The sequence below is a fragment of the Cyanistes caeruleus genome, chromosome 3 (assembly GCF_971803275.1).
Source record: "Cyanistes caeruleus chromosome 3, bCyaCae1.hap1.1, whole genome shotgun sequence".
In the NCBI taxonomy this organism is placed as follows: domain Eukaryota; kingdom Metazoa; phylum Chordata; class Aves; order Passeriformes; family Paridae; genus Cyanistes; species Cyanistes caeruleus.
This window is the reverse complement of record NC_141703.1, coordinates 39,874,054-39,892,806: the sequence shown is the minus strand read 5'-3', so window position 1 is coordinate 39,892,806 and position 18,753 is coordinate 39,874,054. Positions and strand designations below refer to the sequence as shown.

Below are 18,753 nucleotides of genomic sequence, written 5' to 3'. Positions count from 1 at the left end.
ACAAAAGTATTAGACCAGTGTTGCTGTGATTGTTGTTGATCTAATCATTGGCTGTTCAGTGATTTCAAGGTATCTCAACTGTTGGGTGTTTGTGCCGCAGTGTCCGCATCGGCCGTGGCCGGACCGGCAGTGGGGGCTGTGCATTTTTGACGATGTGGTGGAGCACTGCAGCCCCGCCTCATTCAAGTACGCTGAGTACTTCCTGAGGCCCATGCTGGAGTCGGTGTGTGACAGCAGCCCCGAGGTTCGGCAGGCGGCTGCCTACGGAGTGGGAGTGATGGCACAGTTCGGCGGGGACAGCTACCGGCCCGTCTGCCCAGGTACAGACCCACGGCCCATGAAACTCGCTAAATGCAGGGGCTAGGGGAAGAAATAAAAATGGCTCACCTTTTGGTTGGTGAGGTCTCTACCCCCTGGCAGTGAAATAGCTTGCCAGTATTACCTGTGTCATAGGCTGGTGATGGATTGATAAAGTACCTGAGTTCCGCAGGCTTTTATTGTTCTTCTGCTCAGCAGCATTTCTGTTGCAGCCCTGACGGCTTCGCAAATTTGATTTACATGTTCTTTATTAAAATATGATCTGGCATGCAAATGTTAATTTCATAAAAAACATCTTTTTGAAACACAGCTGTCTCATAGATGCTTTCTACTAATATTGATGTAGTTACATAATAATGCAAAAGCCTTTGGATGTCTGGAGAAACTACACAAGAGACCTGTATTAAGGAATAGCCTAGAAAACAACTTATGTGGCTCTCTGCTTTCTGATTATATAAAAAGGAGTCTGATTCTGTAAAGTAAGAAGTAAAATGAGTGTGATAGTACTTATCAGAATCACTGTCTCCTTTCTTTCTGAACGTTTCAAATTTCTTTGAAACTTCAAACTCATCTAAAATTTAAAGAAATTCTTCTTGCACTCTTCTTGCCTGTCACTGAAGGTAATTTTGCACACTACGTGTGCAAAACAACTTATCAAAGGATTTTCCCTTTTTTTTAAAGAAAATATTTAGTAATCTACGTGTGTATTTAAAATATGTGTTTCACATTAATATTAAATGAAAGCTGAATTAGATGATGTAAGAAAATAATACTCATCTGATAGGGATTAACACAAATCTTGCCTACATCAATCAGGGCTGTAATTTTCATTGTTAATGTAAATGTAACTGTTACATGATAACAATCAGGATAAGATGTCTTTTTAAAAAGAAAGAAAAAGCAGTGTGGGAAGCCATGCAATGAATCATTAAGAGCATGAAAATTTAGAATTGTCTAGACAGTTCTGATTTTGAAATTTTTTTCAGCTTTTTAGCATCTGTTGAAGTCTAATTTTATTTTTCATTAATTACACTTTATCATACTCCACTTAAACTTTTTAACATCTTTGATTCTTCTCTTTGTATTTGATTATGCCCAGACACTTGGCTTCTCCTTAAGTTGAATCTTAGATAAAATAAACTTTCAGCTTTGCAGCATACAGTTTATTAGCAGACACCTCGAAAGTATTCTAAATCATTTTGTGCATACATGAAAGAACTTTGTGATTTATTTGAATAAATGAAGGTACGCTGTGATTAGAAAGTAAATCCATGTCATGAGACATTTTCTACCCCACAGGTTTTGCTGTCTCTGAAAAACATCATGTCTATGAGCTTTTAATTTGTAACTTACTTTCTTTACTGGATGATATATAGCACTGGCATATTGTTCTTTTGCAAATTTGAAGAGTATGTAAATACTCTTCAGAAAAATCAGAGGTATTGATACGGGCATTTTTGGCAGTCAGTTAAAAAAAGTCCAGTAATATAGCAAGAACTTGTAAATGGTATGTGAGCTACACTCATGAAATAAAAATCACTAAAACGAGATTTTGTTAGTAGCAAGTAAGTAAGATGGAAGGAAAAACTTCAGCAAATCAAGTCTAAATGGGGATACAAGGTTACAATTGATGCAACTGGCAAGGTTGCTTCTGTTGGTGGAAGAATATAATTAACTGTTCTCTATGAAAATTCTATCAATCAACTGCATGGATTTCTTCCTAAATCACATCAGTGGCCTCAAAACTGGGTGGTGCCAGATGTCAGCAGTCAGCCTTTGGCAAAAAGCTTAACATAGAAGATGGGTCTTTTATTGTCAAAAGGCTTTTTTAAGGTTTATCTAAGATAATGTCTATGTGAGAATGGATCTGTTTTATAGACAAGATGAAAACTTGTCTGGTAGGCTGTAGGGAGAAAATTATGCTGATTCATTTTGATGCCCTCCTAGTTTTACAGTTGCAAGGGCACATGTACCTACAGAGTAATCCATTAGTGTTAGTGAGTGAGGTACAGATGAGATGAGATTTAGCTTCAGCAGCCATGAAAACCTGAGGTATAAAAGGCAGGCTCAGTTGTCTGGACATTGTTGACCCCTGTGAAACAAACTCTGCTTTGGGGAATAGCCCAGCATCATTATCCTGCATTTGATACATAAGCTAGTGGGTCTGATATTTCTGTAGTTCTGTAATGTTTAACAGTTTTTCCATAGCTGCTTAATTCTCAAAAATCTAATGCAGTGGATTTAATGTAGAAGGAGTGATTGTGTATTGTTTAACTGCAGAGCTTCTACTTACTTATCAAAATTCAGAAGTGTGAGATCTCACTCTTCTTCAGTAATTAGAGTTATTTTGAAGTGTGCTTTCTGTACAATTCCACAACCTGCTTACTCTGCTGATAAAGAATTTCACAGATTTAGCATTTTATTTTTAGCAGAAGAACACAAGGACAATTGTTCCTGCTTGCACGTAGTGTACTTGGAAGTCTGCATGGACACTAGAAGCTAAAATTGTGACATTAATGTTCATTTAGAAGTGTGCGTGTGGTTACCCACATAAGTGTTAAAAAAATAAAATTGCTATTAACCTAGGAAGAAAATTGGAATTTTTCCTCCATTGAAAGACATTTCCTTTCCTTAATTTTTACGATCTAAACTAGGCCAAGTTGATTCACCAGGTGAGATTACTCCTATGAGCTTTTCCTAGGGCACCTTTTAGTGGTGGGAGGTACATCCATACATATTTTATATATATAGATGTGCCCACTAGCAATAGATGCACAGCAGGCATATACTGAGGATGTGAACTATAGTTCACATTGAATGAATGACTGACATTCACAGTGAATGTCACTGTAGCAGTGCTTTTCCTCCTGCTGTGTTTATAGAGTATATTCTATTAAACAGATAATGCTTGCTATCTACAGTGTTTTGTGTGCTTTAGATTGCATAACTCCAATTGAGAGACATGGGAATATTATTTTCTTCTGAACTTCTAAAACAAATTCAAATTTCTACAGTAGCTGTTTTCTCTTGTTTCCTTGCAGAGCTTTATTTATCTGTTTGGTTTTCATATGGTAATTATTGAGCAGAGAAGAACCTAGAAGCAGTGGAACATTGGAGTGAATAGATTATAGTGCTTGGATCACAAAAAATCCTGGGTTTAATACATACAGTTGTCTCCAGTAGGATTTGTGTTGTTAATAAAGTATAGCTTGATTGTGCATTAAACTTTATTCTTGTGTTTTTAACAATTAGAGGCGCTTCCATTGCTGGTGAGAGTCATTCAGTCACCAGATGCCAAAGCCAAAGAGAATGTCAATGCGACAGAAAACTGCATTTCAGCAATAGGAAAGATAATGAAGTTCAAGCCTGACTGTATAAATGTTGAAGAAGTCCTTCCACACTGGTTATCATGGCTTCCACTTCATGAAGACAAAGAAGAAGCTGTTCATACTTTCAATTATCTGTGTGACTTACTTGAGAGGTAAGGCAAAGTTTTCACACTTATTCAGAAAGTAAGCATGTTTGCATACTCTTTCCTTGCACTCTTTTTCCAAAACTGAGAAACTATGAGATTAATCTACATAAGGTTTAGAGAAGATAATTTGAAATGTCAGAACAGGGCCTTCCCTGATGTTATTCCTGCTTTTTTAAACAGTTACTGTTCTTGTCCTAAATAGAGTCTGTATGGTGGGAAAAAAATCCTGGCTGCTTTATGTGTCCATAATGGGAAAGGATCTGCAGAATACTTGTACAGAAAATTTCAGGAAAATTTTTGATACTCTGCTTACATATCAGTAACTTATCAGGTCTTTTCTCTTAAAAGCAGCACACATGCTTTTTCAGCCTTCTTTGAAGTAGTTTTGCACCTTTTTGCTTTCCAACAAAGTATGAAGTAGAGAAATGCTATGGAAAAATTCGTTGTGCAGTGCTATCTTCCTTAATAATTATTTCAGTTACTATTGAAAGTATCTTATCCCACAGTTTATTCTTTGGATTTGTGCTCCCTCCTGTAGGTAAAAGAAGGAAAAAAGTTAACAGTTATTTTAGTGTGGTGCACTTCATAAATGATTGAAAGAATGTAGCCTCTGAGGTGTTATGTAGTAAGCACATTCTGGCTGGCACTGTATTACATCTTAGGAGGAAAATATAAAGGAAGTAACTTAGATTTCTTACAGTCTTTTCTAGTTTGTGAATACCTTGTATCTCTGGGTGCTTTATTAAGGCAGAGTCTCAAAATGACAGCTGAGGTCCCTAGACTGATTACAGAACAATTTCATAGAGACACCATCATAATGCTGCCAAGTGTGCATGTTAACAGGAACACAGAAATTGAGAATTGCAGTACTAGCACACTCCTGTACCCAGCTCTGTGCAGGTGGCTCAGCCTGGCTACCTGCTTCTCTGGAGCTCTGCCAATCCTACATCATGCCTATGCATTCCAGTACTGGTAGGTGGCAGGGCTGGAAGTAGATCATGTTTTCCACACAGATTCCTGATTGCTTATACTCCTCCACTCCAGTTTTTGGCTGGGAAAGACGGAGCAGAACTGCTTGCTTGCTGTGTCATGGAGAGTGCTGGCAGAGAGCTGAAGTTACTGGTGCTCCTGACGCCAGTAACACAACGACTTGGGAGGCACAGAGAGAGGAATAAGTCCTTTTAGCCTGGGTATTTATTTCTGTCACTATTTACAGACCCATCTGCATAGAACTCAGCCATTCTGTAAAGTTCAGAACTTCTTCCTGATAAAGTTTAGGCTGAGTAAAGAATCAGCTGGTTAAATATTAACAGAAGGGGAACATGCTGTCAGCAGGCAACAAAGCTGTGCATACTTCTTCAGCTGTGTGAAACAAACCTAAATAAGCAGCTTTAGAATAAGGTCATTCAGAATCACTTCACTTACGTGTAAGGTGTTTACATTTTTTAGATAAGCATTAATTCCTGTTCAATATATCTTTTGTAACAGCAATAACCCAGTTGTCCTCGGTCCCAACAATTCCAACCTTCCCAGAATACTTGGTATAATTGCGGATGGTGAAATCCATGAAGCTATCAAACATGAAGATCCATGTACCAAGCGGCTGGCTAACGTTGTTCGCCAAGTGCAGGTAAATAAATGCTTGCTTAAATGTAAAGGGAGCATTTAGAATCTGTTTGCAGAAGGAACTAAACTGTTAAACCAGTTTTGAGAGCCTTATCTCCTCAGAGAATAATGACTTAAACAGTGATCTTGGAGATCCTTGGATGTTCCTTTAATGATTAATGGTAAAACTCGGTGACACTTGCACTTGAATAAAATAACTAACTTTCATGCAGCAAGATGGTTAATGTGTGAGCCAGTATTAGTTTTTTATGGGTTTTTTTTCTGAGTCAGAAATTAGAATCTGGAGATAAATCTGCATGTCCTTTTATCAGTGAACTGTACTGCGGGATTTGATCCAACATGTGGTTCTTGTAAGGGTTGCCAGCATCCTATGGTGTCTTTCTAGTACAGTAGCAGCTCAGGTTCTTTGTTAGAGAATGAATGCCAAGCCCAAGTTATTTTACTACTGCCCTTTTCAATCCAGTGCAAATATGGGTGGCTGTTCAATGTTTTCGCTGCCTTTGGGGAACTGCCTTAAGGTTCACTTCCTTTATGCCATGATGAGTCACTTAAAGATGATGGGGCTGTCCAGGTACTTACACAGTGCTTCTCTACAGAGCTGTAAATTATAGGGCTCATAGTGCAGATCTCCTTCAGGGCTAAATGTTGTTGGTTGGATGTAGTACTAATGAGGGAAAGCAATGTGCCTGGTAAGCATCTTGCTCACAAAAAAGCATGGAGGATTTTGAGCAGCAGATCTACAATTACTGGCCTTTCTGCCTGACCTGATTTGGCAACATTAAGGTTCAAGAATTTTAGGAACACTTGGTTTTGGAGAGGATTCACCTGTGTGAGTGTATCAGCCTGAGAGATCCATTTTGTCTAATAGAAAAAGTTGTTAAAATTCAAGGCATAAAAAGAAGGAAATTGAGCCAAGTTTCAAATTGAAAGTGTAAGTGACTGCTCTAGGTTTTGCCTGATAGATACAAATCCTTGCTGTTAGTACTTGAAGTCTGGAAATGGACCTTTGTATTAGGGTTTACCTAATACATTTGTTCACTTTACCTCAAATCATCAAGGTTTATTTTTTTAACAATACAGTGGCACATACGTGTATAGATTAGCTGAGTACAGCAATGTCTGGTTTTGGCCAGGATTGATAGGAATATTAATATGAGAGAAGACCTTCAGCACCAGCTGAATGATTTATCTTAAGACTGAGGAGGGGAAAAAAAAAAATCTTCAAAGACATTTATTTTAAAAAATGCTTTTTTAGCACAGTGTTAGAATCCTATTTTTCTTCACACATAGTATTTTGACTCTAGTAAATCTGTAAGACTTTTATATTCTTACTGACTAAGAGTTATACTATGATAGGAACTTTCAAGGTTGTGTGGTTGCTAACAAGCTCCTGCTTCCCAGATTCCAGGGGACTTTTTTTTTTTTCAATGATCTCAGTAAGCTGTTTCACTGCCAGTGTCTGACACGAGTAACATGGTCATTATTGGAATTGAATATTAACTTCTTTGCTTAGGTATTGTCAGGCTAGAAATATTTCAGTGTAAATTACCAAGTTAAATGTGCATCAGAAATGCTGGAAGAGTACATTTAATTCTGCAATATTTCATCGTGCATTAAGAGTCTAAAATGCTTAATGGTATTTAAAACTAAACCCACAAACTTATACTTATTTTTGAATTTTTTAATCCATTTTTATATTTTTGAAACTTTTTAAATTTTGAGAAAAGGGCATTATAATAGAATTGAATGTAAAATATACCAAATATAAATTGAACTTTTTTTAAAATTTACTTTAGATTGGCTTTTGCAATAACAGTAAAATTTAAGACCTAAAGTCAGTCACCTGGAATTTTTTTCCCTGTCATTGTCCTAAAGAAAGCAGCATGCCAATTGCTTCCAGTTTCTACTGATAAGTGAATAAAAACTTATTTCTCAATCTTGATTAATATTCAGCACTTTCTGGTGCCATTAGAAAAGTTCTTACTGATGGTGACTTAAAAAGCTAATGTCTCAGCTGAGGCCTGTGGTAGCATAGATGAAAGGTTTACGTTTACCCAGACAGATGCAGTGCAGTTCTCTCTGGGAAGTAATTGACCTTTCCTTCCACTGAAGAGCCAAGCCCTGTGCTGGCAGCAGAATCTCGCACCCCTACGTGTGGCACATTGTGCTGTAATCCCAGTGCTCAGCTCGAAGCTCTGAGTGTGTTACTACTGCACCAGTGCCCAAAACACCCATGTGGAAGAGGCATGGTTCAGTTTTGCCTGAACATTGGTCTTTTAACTTCAGTGCAAAATGAGGAAATGATTTAGGCTGTGGTTAACACGGGAGTGTCCTTTGTCAACCCACATAGTTCTTACAGAGAGTTCTCAGGAGTTCCAGATTGATTACTCTGCTGCTGTTCAGCCTTTTGGAGCATCTCAAGTTGAACCTGAGTAGCACTGTGTATGACTGAAGATTTCAGTCTCTTTGACATGTATATTATGGGAATAAGCTGAGTGAATGTTGAGCTTTGTAAACGTAACAAAGTTTAGGATGTACCTTGGACATTTTCAGCCTGCATAGAGACCACTTCTCATTTTTTTTCTAGACATCCGGAGGACTGTGGACAGAATGCATATCACAGCTCAATGCAGATCAACAGGCAGCCATACAGGAGCTCCTGAACTCTGCTTGAAGGGCCTTAATTATCATCTGCAAGAAAACTAACTCTAAATAAACGTTTACCCTATTGTTTAGGTTTCTTTTGTTTCTTTTCTGAGTAAAACCAGAACTGTAGTGCGTGTAGGCCATTCTTCTGCAACCTACAGGCAGTGGCAGCAGGAAGAAGCATTCTTTCAGAACGGTGTTTAAATCGGTTTCTATCCCACAACATGAAAGAAGTTTCCTGTAAACCCTACAATAGCACTGAAGAGTATTTTTCTAACGGTATCAGCCATCCATACGATGGTGAAAGGGAAACAAGTTGAATTTTCTCATTAGACATAAGACCTTCAGCAGTAGATGTACGTTATAACAGATAAATGTTTCTCTACATCTAGTGTTAATTGTATTAATTGGAGTGTGAGTCTTTGCAGGGTAGAAAGTGTCCTTCTGCCCAACAAGGTAGTAGATCAAAAGATGAAAAACTGAAGACAAACATCGAGCATGAAGACCTCATTGATCACACTTTCGATTCCCAAAAACAACTTGTACAGTGACTCAATGAGGAAAGCTGTTCAGCTTCCAGCCCTTGAATGTGAAGTCTCTTTGGCATGTCTGACAGTATCTCATTCACTCCTCAATAAATGACATTGAAACACAAGAAGCTTGTGTAGAAGTTCAGTGATGTGTGGTTCTTTTAATTTACTCTTGTGAAAAGATGAAAATAACAAACTATACAAGTCACGATTTTATATTTGAAACTTTGTATATTGTTGCCTATTACAGATTTTATGCTTTTTTGTTTCTTGACTTTTTAACAAATTTTTCACCTGAGTGTGTAGAATGGAAACTTAATGGCATTCCTTGTGTGACAGTAAATATACATACCTTGACTTTAAAATGTTTTTCATGTTCAGATGCAATTGCATTTCTTAACTTATAAAATGTAGTGTTGTTCCAGCTGCAAACGTGCAACGTGATTTGGTAGACAGCAAAAAAGTTGTAGTAGCCTGTTTTGTTTAAAACAATCATGCCTGACCTGAAAGAATCAAAAAGCTTTCTCAGGTCTTCCTGGTACTTCAAGAGCAATACTTCATCTACCAGCAAACATAGGCATAGAGTATCTGATTTCTAACCAAGGTGAGTGAGGTTTTTCCACTCTTACTTCAAAGCTGTTAATATATGCATTGATCTTTAAAAACTTAAGTTCTTACTGAAGTGTTCTTCAAGTTGATCTCAATTGTGTCTTGAAACAAATCTTTTCACAAAGAGGATGTAAGTTTTCTTCCTTTATAATAAGAAAAGGTAGAACTTTACATGTAATAAATGCCTCTCATACTAAATAAACTTAGTTTTGCCTTTGAAAGTGTTTTAGAACAGAAAATAAAGAATGAGGTATACCAAAACCAGCCCAGGACCATTATACCCAAAGGTTTGTGAGACAAACTGCCTTAACCATAGAACTTGACAATGTAGTTTGTTTTTAGAGGCAGCTGAAACAGTGCAACAAAGTACTGCTCCAGTTTTCATGTTGTTCAGTATTGATAATCTCTTATTTACAGAAATCCAAGCATTCGTGCATCTGGAAGATGAATGCTAAGGACTGGATACCAGTACTGTGAGAGAACTAGTAAGTCATGTCAGTTATCTCAAGCACTGGTCCTAACAATAACAGTTTTGCTATACTCTATCCTTTCTTCTTTGTGGTGTTTGGTTTTTTAGGTATTAGTTATTTCAATTTTCCCTTCATCTAAAACATGTAAATTTTTCCCTGCAGCAAACTTTTTGTACTTTTCCTCAGATCTTAAAGCTTAGATTTTTCTCCCTTTGGACTGTGTGCTGAGAATCGTAGCACATTTGGCATTTCCCAGAAACAGCATCAGCTTTGGCTCTCTGTAACATAAGCAGCATTTGAATTGCTCTCCTACTGGACCAGCTGTAATCCTCTTGCCGTCCTTTCAGTCGAAGTAACTGAGAACAAATAGAACCAGGAGATGGGGTTGCTCAGTGTGCCAGAACCAGCGCAGACCAACTTTGTGCAATTGCTTTTGCCTTGTTAATCGTTTTATCAAAGCAAAGGGCACCGAGTGAATCACTCTCAGCCTGACAAGTATGTTGGTTCCGGGTCCTACCTGGAGATCTATTCTTGCCTGACTGGACTTGTCAGGTTCATCCAAAAAGCTTCTGTGGCATTTTCTCAATTTGCACAAGCTTTAAAAACTACGCTCCCTTTACGCCTATTTAAAAGCTGTCTGGATCACTAATCTTGGATTTTCTGGTTCCTTAATACAGAATTTTTAAGCAGTAAACTGTTCCTGTTCTTCATTGCACTTAAGTACTGTTGCCCAAAGAAAGTATTGTAGTGAACAGTAGCTTTATCTGCAGCTATCTTTTATGAAGGAGCCAAAGTAATCTTCAACTGTGGTACTGATTTGGGAAAGGTAGTTTTGATTCAACCATTTTTTCTGGGTATAACTCCAGTCTTGCTTTAACAAACTGCTCAGCTGTTGTGTGGGTTGAGAGATGTACCTAGTATAAAGAGCACTGCAAACAATAGCAGTGTTTTGCTTTGCCTGAACAAAGAGGTACCAAATCCACCCTAGACATCCACACAAAAGTGCACAAAGTTGTACTCGGTAACAGCACAGCTAGAGAACACCATGCAGGTGTTCCCGTACTGGAGGCCCATTAGCCTGTTAATAAGCATATGATAGCAAGTAGCATTTGTGAGCACTGGTTTCAAAAGTAGCTCATCTCCCTGAAGTGTGGCTGAGTTCCCATCTAAACTCTCACCTATTATTTTTGTTCTGAAGGCGAAGCTACTTGCTTTGTGTTTGCAGCTCTAGGTTGGTCACGACAGATAATAATCCAAATGAATGTCAAGTCTCCTTTCCCTGGCTTTGTCTACAAGATTTCCCAGAGAATCCTGTGCAAAATCTATGTACAAAAGTGACTTGTATCCTTCACGCTTTCAACATGGGCTTTGTGTACTGCTGAGGCATTCTGTCATTGCTTTTCCCCTGCAGAGACTTCAAAGTGTTGCTGAGTGCAAGGGCTGGTATTTCCCAGCATAGAACAGTTGTTGTTATGCCAAATGTTGTCTGTTCTCTACACATTTAGATCTGTCAGTCTCATGTATGGGAGTACATGCGGGAGAGTAAGACGTGTTGCACAGTTGGAATTTTTGATGAAATAAAGAATTAAGGAAGGTGAATTTCCTATTGACTCTGTGTATGCTTGTCTGTATTGGCTATGCAGCTGCCTGAGGCTCTTGAAGCGGAGCTTTGTTGTTGGCTTAGTGGTATCTGTAGGGGTGCACACATACACTGAGTCTTCAAAATACAATGAGAGTCCTATTAAAAGTAATACAAAAGTCAAGTACTTGCCACTGCAAGTACTCAACTTTGAAGTATTTTGTTGGGCATCTGTGGGAGAGCCTTTGCTATTCAATCATTTGGTTTGGTCTTCTGCTAGCTTAGACAATACTACTTCCTTTTATGGGGCTCGATGGTAGCTTAAATTCTAAGAAATGCATTTGTTGTATTCCAAGAAGCAATAAATGGGATTGAAGTGTCTGTCTAGTACAGGTCCTTTCCCTTCTTGGTTATCATGAAGATGTTTGTGTTGCTTTAAGGCGGAACATCTCTCAGGACAGCTTTAACCTCTGTTGAGACTTGGAGGTATGGGCTCAGTACTGAATAGAAGTCATGGGATTTGTTCAGGAGAAGGCTTCAGCATCTTCTCTGATGCAAAAGAGAAGTGAGGAATGGAGGCCTGCTCAGAACATGAACGCTGTGTTTCCTATCATTGAATACAAAATGCTAACCTCAGCCACAGTAGTTATTCCTGTAGAAATCTGGGTTTGTCTCTGGAGTTTACAACCACTTTTGTGTATCAGAGTATTTGCTTTTCAAAGGCTGTTCCTCACAGCCCACGAGGCCTAAATGTTTGGTCTTTACATTTGTCACAAATTCACAGATTTTGCTCACTGAATTGACTCTGATCTTTTTAATTACCTGATAGAGAAGCCACATCACCTCTCAGTTCTTTCGAGTCTGTGGTGTGGAATATCCCTTTGGTTAGTTTGGGTCACCTGTCCCAGCTATGGTCCCTCCCAGTTTCTTTTGTGTACCTCATTGGCAGAGCATGAGACAGAGAGGGGAGAAATAGTCCTTGACTTAGGATAAACACAATTTAGCAAAAACCAAAACATCAGTGTGTTATCAAGAACGTTCTCATTCCAAATCCAAAACACAGCACTGTAACAGCTACTGAGAAGAAATTTATGCTACCCTACCTGAAACCAGGACATCCTGCAAGGCTGGAGTTAGTGTGAAATTAATTTCTTTGGTTAGGAGATAAGGAATTGCAGCATCTGCTGTGAGGAGACCGTTTCTACAACCTCTGCAACAGATTATTTCCTATCATTCAGTTTCAGACCAGTGATAAACCTTCTGTGGGTTATAAGGGAGGAAAGGCAGGACCTAGGAGGTACAAGTAAGTTTTGACTTTCATGATTTTCCTTTATCACTTCAAAGGCAGCCCATGACCTCAGTTCAGGTGCAGGAAATTTTTGTGGCTGCTAAACCATGAAATCAGAATGTCTTTTGAGTTTAGTATTATTACCACTCTAGGCTTAAGAGTAACTTTTGCTGATGTAACACTAGATGCAGACAGGTATGTGTAGTAGAATTTCACTTACTTAAGGAGGTTTGTTTTTTTTTTCAGGGTTCGTTTTTGATGTTTTGTTTTGGGGTTTTTTTTTTGTTTGTTTTTGTGGGGGTGTTTTTTTGTGTGTGTTTGCTATCAGAAGAGGTTCAAAGCTTCCCTGAGGCACCAGATGAACCAAACTGATGGATGGAATGGAATTTTCTTCCAGAAGACTGGGAAGGGAGGGTACATACTGGCAGAACTTTCTCAAGCAACCACTACCCAGAAGGATATAGCAAAGTATTCCCAACTTAATGGTTACTGGTGGGAATTACAAGTTAACTTCAGTCAGTTTTGCTCTGAAGGTTGTTACTCATCTCTCATTTTGCCAACACCATTACCACTGCTAGCTACCTGCTGCAGATGGCCAGTGTCTTCTGATGGTGGGCAAGAAGCAAAAAAGAAAGGGGATATTTCTTCAATTTACTATCTCTGCACTAAATGAATGGCTGTTTTTATTTCCTATGAAGCAACAGAAAGTTTTATTTTAAATATATCTGAAGTACAATTTTCCACGTAATATGGGCTGTTAACAAAATGCTGTTCCTCAATAACTGTACAAGCCTATCTTGTGTCTGGTGGTGATAGGATTTGCTGTAAATTAATTAAAATGTTTAATATTCAATTCATGTACTGTCTTAAAAACCAATGCTAATCATTCAACCAAAAAAAAAATAATAAATATGGAATAAAATGCACATTTTGAATTCAGATTGGTGAGAAATAATGTAACACAGGATATTGGGAAACTCAGGGAAACTAACCTTGCCTATATTACTTGAAATAAATTGTGCAACATTACTATTTTTAAATACCTGAGAATAAAATGCCAAGAGACATGTTTTACTGTGAAGTTTTGTCAGTTAAGAATTGTTATCCCTGGAAAATACACAAACCAAAAGAAACACCAAACCCCCCAAAACTGCCAATTTTTGGTGAATAGTGCGAAGAAGTGCATGGATGCAGTGGTTGTATTTCAGTTGTTCTGTGCTCCAGCTAAAGCTGCTTCTGGCCAGTAGATGGAGATGAAAGAAAACAAAGAGTAAGTGAAGTGTTGAGTCAGTACAGGTTTAACCACTTATCCCTCTTTCTCCCATCATTAAAGAGTGTGAATGTATGAAATGTGTGAAAGTATGTGCCCACAGATAAATGCCTTCTTGTAAAACGAGACAGCCATAGCAACTTTCTCCTTGCAGCTACAAAGCCAAGCTCTGTTTGGAACTTGCCACCTCTCCTAGTCCTCAGGATAAGGAGGAAATGAGTGTCATTTGAGACGCCTGTCAGTCTCTGGGAGCAAGTGAAAAGGAACGGCAGCTCTGTAGATGAGCTCCTGAGGCTCTATATTAACATCAAGTGTGGATTCCTGTCCTTAAAACGAGTAAAAGCTTAAAGACATAGCTGGAAGTGGCAGTGTGGTGAGAAAACACATTTCAAGTACAAAGCTAAAAAGGGTTAACTGGTAAAGAAGTTATGTTAAATTTTAAGAGAGGATCTTCATCTGATCTGATTAATTGTTATTAAAATACTGTCACATCATATTTATTATCATTGGGGGAAAACAAACAAATAGACAAAAGACTCCCACAACCTCAACCTCCAAGCTGTTGGAATTGGACTCTTCTCACCATTCTTATGCCTGATCACCAAACTGAGTGGTTGCAGTACAGACAGAAGCAGGGGAGTAGGTGAATCAGGAACAATTCAGTTCCTCGTAAAAAAGACTGCAAGAATGCCCAAATAAAGTATTAGCTAGGATATTTGAAACCAACAAATGTTTCTTCAAGCCATGTAATTTATAATGGATGTGTCTGAAAGTAAGAAATAGATTATTACAATCAATTATTCAAGGTTGTGTGAATGGTTAATAAGCAAGGTGCTCCTGAGGAAACTGCTTGCTCAAGAAGTCCATAAATAATTGGCTGTCAGAAGCTGGAAAAGTAGGCTAGGAAAAGGATTACCTTTTCCATTACTCAGTCTTCTATTAGACACCCAGTTCTCTGATCAGACTTCACACAACCCTTTGTACACATCCTTCTCTACTCACTTTCCCCTCACTGATTTCATTTATACAGATCAAAACTCACTCTCTTTGCATGAGGCCTTGGGAGATGTAAATGTTCACCCAGCTCATACAGGATCAACTAGAGTAAGAAACACTTTGTATAAAACACATCTCAGTGCTAGTATTAATGGAGACACTCTGGGGCCTGGGAAGAAAAAACAAAGTGTTTTCTTACCTTGACACTGTTACATGGATTCTAAATAAAAGACACAAGAGAAATCTATAATTAAATACAAACAATAAAATCTCTATCCTTTTACTCTGTGCCATTTTGAAGGAGATAATGGATTGTTTTTATGTATTCAAATATGGCAGATCTGAAATGCTAAATATTAGTAGCTTACACTAAGGATCAAAGTGCAGTAGAAAGTAAGGCATGTGGTGAGACTCTCTGGCTTTCTCTAGTAGAAGATTAAACCATTTTAATATTTGGGCAGTTTTATGAGAACTGCCGCTCCTTTGTCACTGATCTGCCTCTTTAGGATGAGAGATGACAGCAGGAAATAGGGATTAAGATTTCCTCTCCAGTGCCAGAGGGAGATATGGCACAGAACAGATGTGTGATACCCAGTGTTATCAACTGCAGAGAAAATGTGGAGAGAACAAATTAAACAGTCAGGGCTGGTGCAATTGGAAATATCGAAGAAAAAACTGCATTTCAGAATTTAAAATCATAACATAATAGGCAGGGTTTTTTTTGGTTTTGTTTTTTTTTTAATAAATAACCAGTTAAACTTAGTATGGACTATTATTATAACTCCTGGTGCTTTAATAGAGTTCCTGGGAACTATTCTGGTTAAGCCTGTCCCATTTCAGCAGAGTGAATTAAATCCAATTCTATATTAAGCTCATGTCCATTATGAAATCTAGTATTTTTTAAAAAAATTATATTTCTGGTTTTTTTCTTTTGGTTCCCTTGCAAATACCAAATGGTCACTAGAGAAAACAAAGATATTTTTAAAGGACAATTGTATCCTAAAGATTACTGACAAACCAAAAGTGACTGCTTTCTGTATTTCATTGTCAGAGTAAACCATGAATCTCACATACAAAATATTTATAGAGTGGAAGACTGCACAATAAACTGGAATACTATGGAACACCAAAATGCTGAGGGGAATGAGACATACATGGCATGCAGGATTCACTAACTGAGAAAACAGAAAACCACACTAGTACTAACACACATAAGGGAATTTTTTCCTCTTAAGTAGGGTAGGAAAATTATCTAATTGGAAATAGTGGTAATGAATTTTGACTGATTATATTAGGTAGAAAAAAACAGGCATGGGAAAAACTCATACCCTCTGTGCCTCCAATCTGCATCTCAGAAAATGAAGATGCCGTAAAAAAAACATTTCTATGTCTCTCTTCAGCATCAGAATCTAGGAAACAGGACAGCACTCATCACTCACACCTAGAAACTACAGGCAGAGACAAAGAACAGGTAAAAGAGCATCTTTAAGAGTGACAGACCAGAACCAACAGTTCTAGGCATCTTTGTCAGCAAGATGATGGGAGCTGATGGGAGAAAAAGTGTATATTCAATATACCTGACCTTTCAGGAAAAATTTCCTTCCTGAAGGAATCTGTAGTAGAAAATAGACTGTGTCATTGTAGATGATTTTTCTCATCAGTAAAATGGAAATGATGCTTCATATTTTTTCATCTAAGTTCTACTTTCTAGATCAGTTGTTTTGTTTACATTCAATGAAATTTTATTTCTGAGAAAAAATTAAAAAATATAAAAAGCAAGAAAAAATGTTTTTCCTAGTTTCTAATAATTTGATTTTATTAAATGCAGATTATGCAGATCTTGCTAAGCTTTCTACAGTGAAACGTTGCTTCTGTAAATTATTTAATGCTTTTCACTTTCAGAACAGAAAGTTTCACAGATCCCTTTTGAAGAAGGAATTTCACTAATTATGTTAAGCACAGATAGAAAATTGATGGTCTTGTTTCTCTTCATTCTGTTATGTTTCTCATATGGGATGCATAAAAATTACTACCCTGAGAAAACCGGGCTTCTGGTCTGACATTCAGGAATGGGCTGATTTTAGAGGCTGCGTTCTGAAATAGCAAAATCATACGCTGAATTGATGTTTGCTTTGACAGATTTTACAGTTGCTCCCCACAGCCAGATTTAGATGTTCTAAACATTAAAACAGGAGAACATGACAATGGAGAAGACAATAGCTAAGCCACCTGTTGTAACTACCCGCTGTAAAAATAAAACGTCCCTCAGCCAGCATGAAATCAGAAAGGACCCATGGGAGACCCTGAATGCAACAGAGCACCAGATAAGGCTCCCCCACCACTACTTTGAAGTGGGGATTATCCCAGAGGGATCTATTCAAACACACTGATATGTTCCAGATGCATTCCCTTGCAGAAGGTCACAGCAAAAATATTGGCGGGGAGTGTTGAGGAGAGCAAGGGATTTATTGTTTCCATGGGAATCTTTAAGTCTGATAATGCAAAAAGCCATGTTTAATGTTCTCTATTGTCCTCATTTTCATATTTGCAAGGGGACTCATTTCAGCTGTGTTTAGTTATGGTATAAATTCTAAGGGGCTGCAAAAATGGGGTGGTTTTTTTGGTTTAAAGCCATACTTACTTTTATCAGTCCAGGTACTTAAAAGGTTCTTCTTCATCTTACAGTTAAATGGTTTCAAAATACTTCAATAAATTTTGTTGCACTTTCCTCCTAGAAAAATTATCACATTTTTTGTTTCTCTTTTGTTTGTTTCATTGTTTCTTTAAACAGATAAACAGTTTGCTCTGTCCAAAATTACAGTGGAAAAAGAAATGGAAAAAAAAAAACAATGGAAAAGAATGAGCTATGGTGCTGGGAGTTCTACCCTGGACTGAATTCTAAAGACATATTTCTATTTAAAACAACATTTAGTTTTCTTCTTCAAAACACTATTGAAAGATTAATGTGGCTGGTTTGTATGAAATATTTTCAGCTCTGCTAATACCTTCTCTTTCCCTTATCACTTCTCTCTCCTCACCATGACAGAGCCTCTGATGGAAATATTGGTATAGAATATGCATTTTTTTCCTTATATTCAGTGTTCTTCTTTGATATTCAGTCTTCTTCTTTCCTTCTTCAGGAGAAAAGGTGAAAGTGGATTGTAGTAGAGGAAGCACAAATATGAACAGGAAAATTATAATTTTTTTTTAATTTAAGAAACATCTGGATTTTTCCTTGGCCTTTTTTTTTTTTTCCTTGAATGTTAGGATATTTGTTATTTTATAAGTTCTGATTTTATCGATAATTATAATTAGTTATTATTTTTCATTTACACTGCAGTAGTTGACAATTTTGTCCATTAATGAACACTTTGGAAATGTCAGTGTCATTTAAAAACAAACATTATTTTCTAACTTGGATTTACAGATGGGAAAAGCAAGCAAGCACCAAAAAAGTATAAGCTGATGCAATCTGTGTAGTTTTGAGGAGTATAAATTGTTCACTAATTTCAAATGAATTTCCTAGCTCTGAATCTTCAGGGATGATTCCTCTATGAACTGTTGCTCTGTTGATGATCTGAGCACAGATATGCAGCTAAAGTAACACTCACTAATCTGAAACAGGCAAACTGGAGAACACAAGGTAAATATGATGATATGTAACTGAGATGATGTTGTCTGGTGGGCTGAGGCTGGGGAGAGGTGCCTGTTCCAACTGCTTGACATGCAAAATTCTCTTTATATAAATTCTTAAGGACTTGGGAAACTTGAAAATACCATTAAAAGGCTCTCTCTTAATTCATGATATTATACCCTTTGAGCAGGCAGTAAACAAAATCTGTTAATTAGCTGGCTCTAAGTGTTTGAATGGCTTCTTTTCAATGTTTGAGTATTTCTTTCAAATGGAAATCCTGAAATTTGAGCCTAGAAATTCACTCCTTTGCCA

The 18,753-nt window shown here is 37.5% G+C and overlaps 1 protein-coding gene across 2 annotated transcripts in view; it reads left to right on the top strand.

Moving 5' to 3' along the window:
• Positions 1–8,154, top strand: part of IPO5 (importin 5) — a 42,333-nt gene extending 34,179 nt beyond the window's left edge. For both annotated transcript variants that reach the window (XM_086880849.1, XM_086880848.1), the window contains 4 exons: positions 101–320; positions 3,571–3,799; positions 5,282–5,423; positions 8,007–8,154. In XM_086880849.1, coding sequence (XP_086736975.1) covers positions 101–320; positions 3,571–3,799; positions 5,282–5,423; positions 8,007–8,093 — 678 coding nt within the window. In that variant the 3' untranslated portion in view covers positions 8,094–8,154. The remainder of the gene's footprint in view (positions 1–100; positions 321–3,570; positions 3,800–5,281; positions 5,424–8,006) is intronic.
• The last annotated feature ends 10,599 nt before the right edge of the window (positions 8,155–18,753 follow it).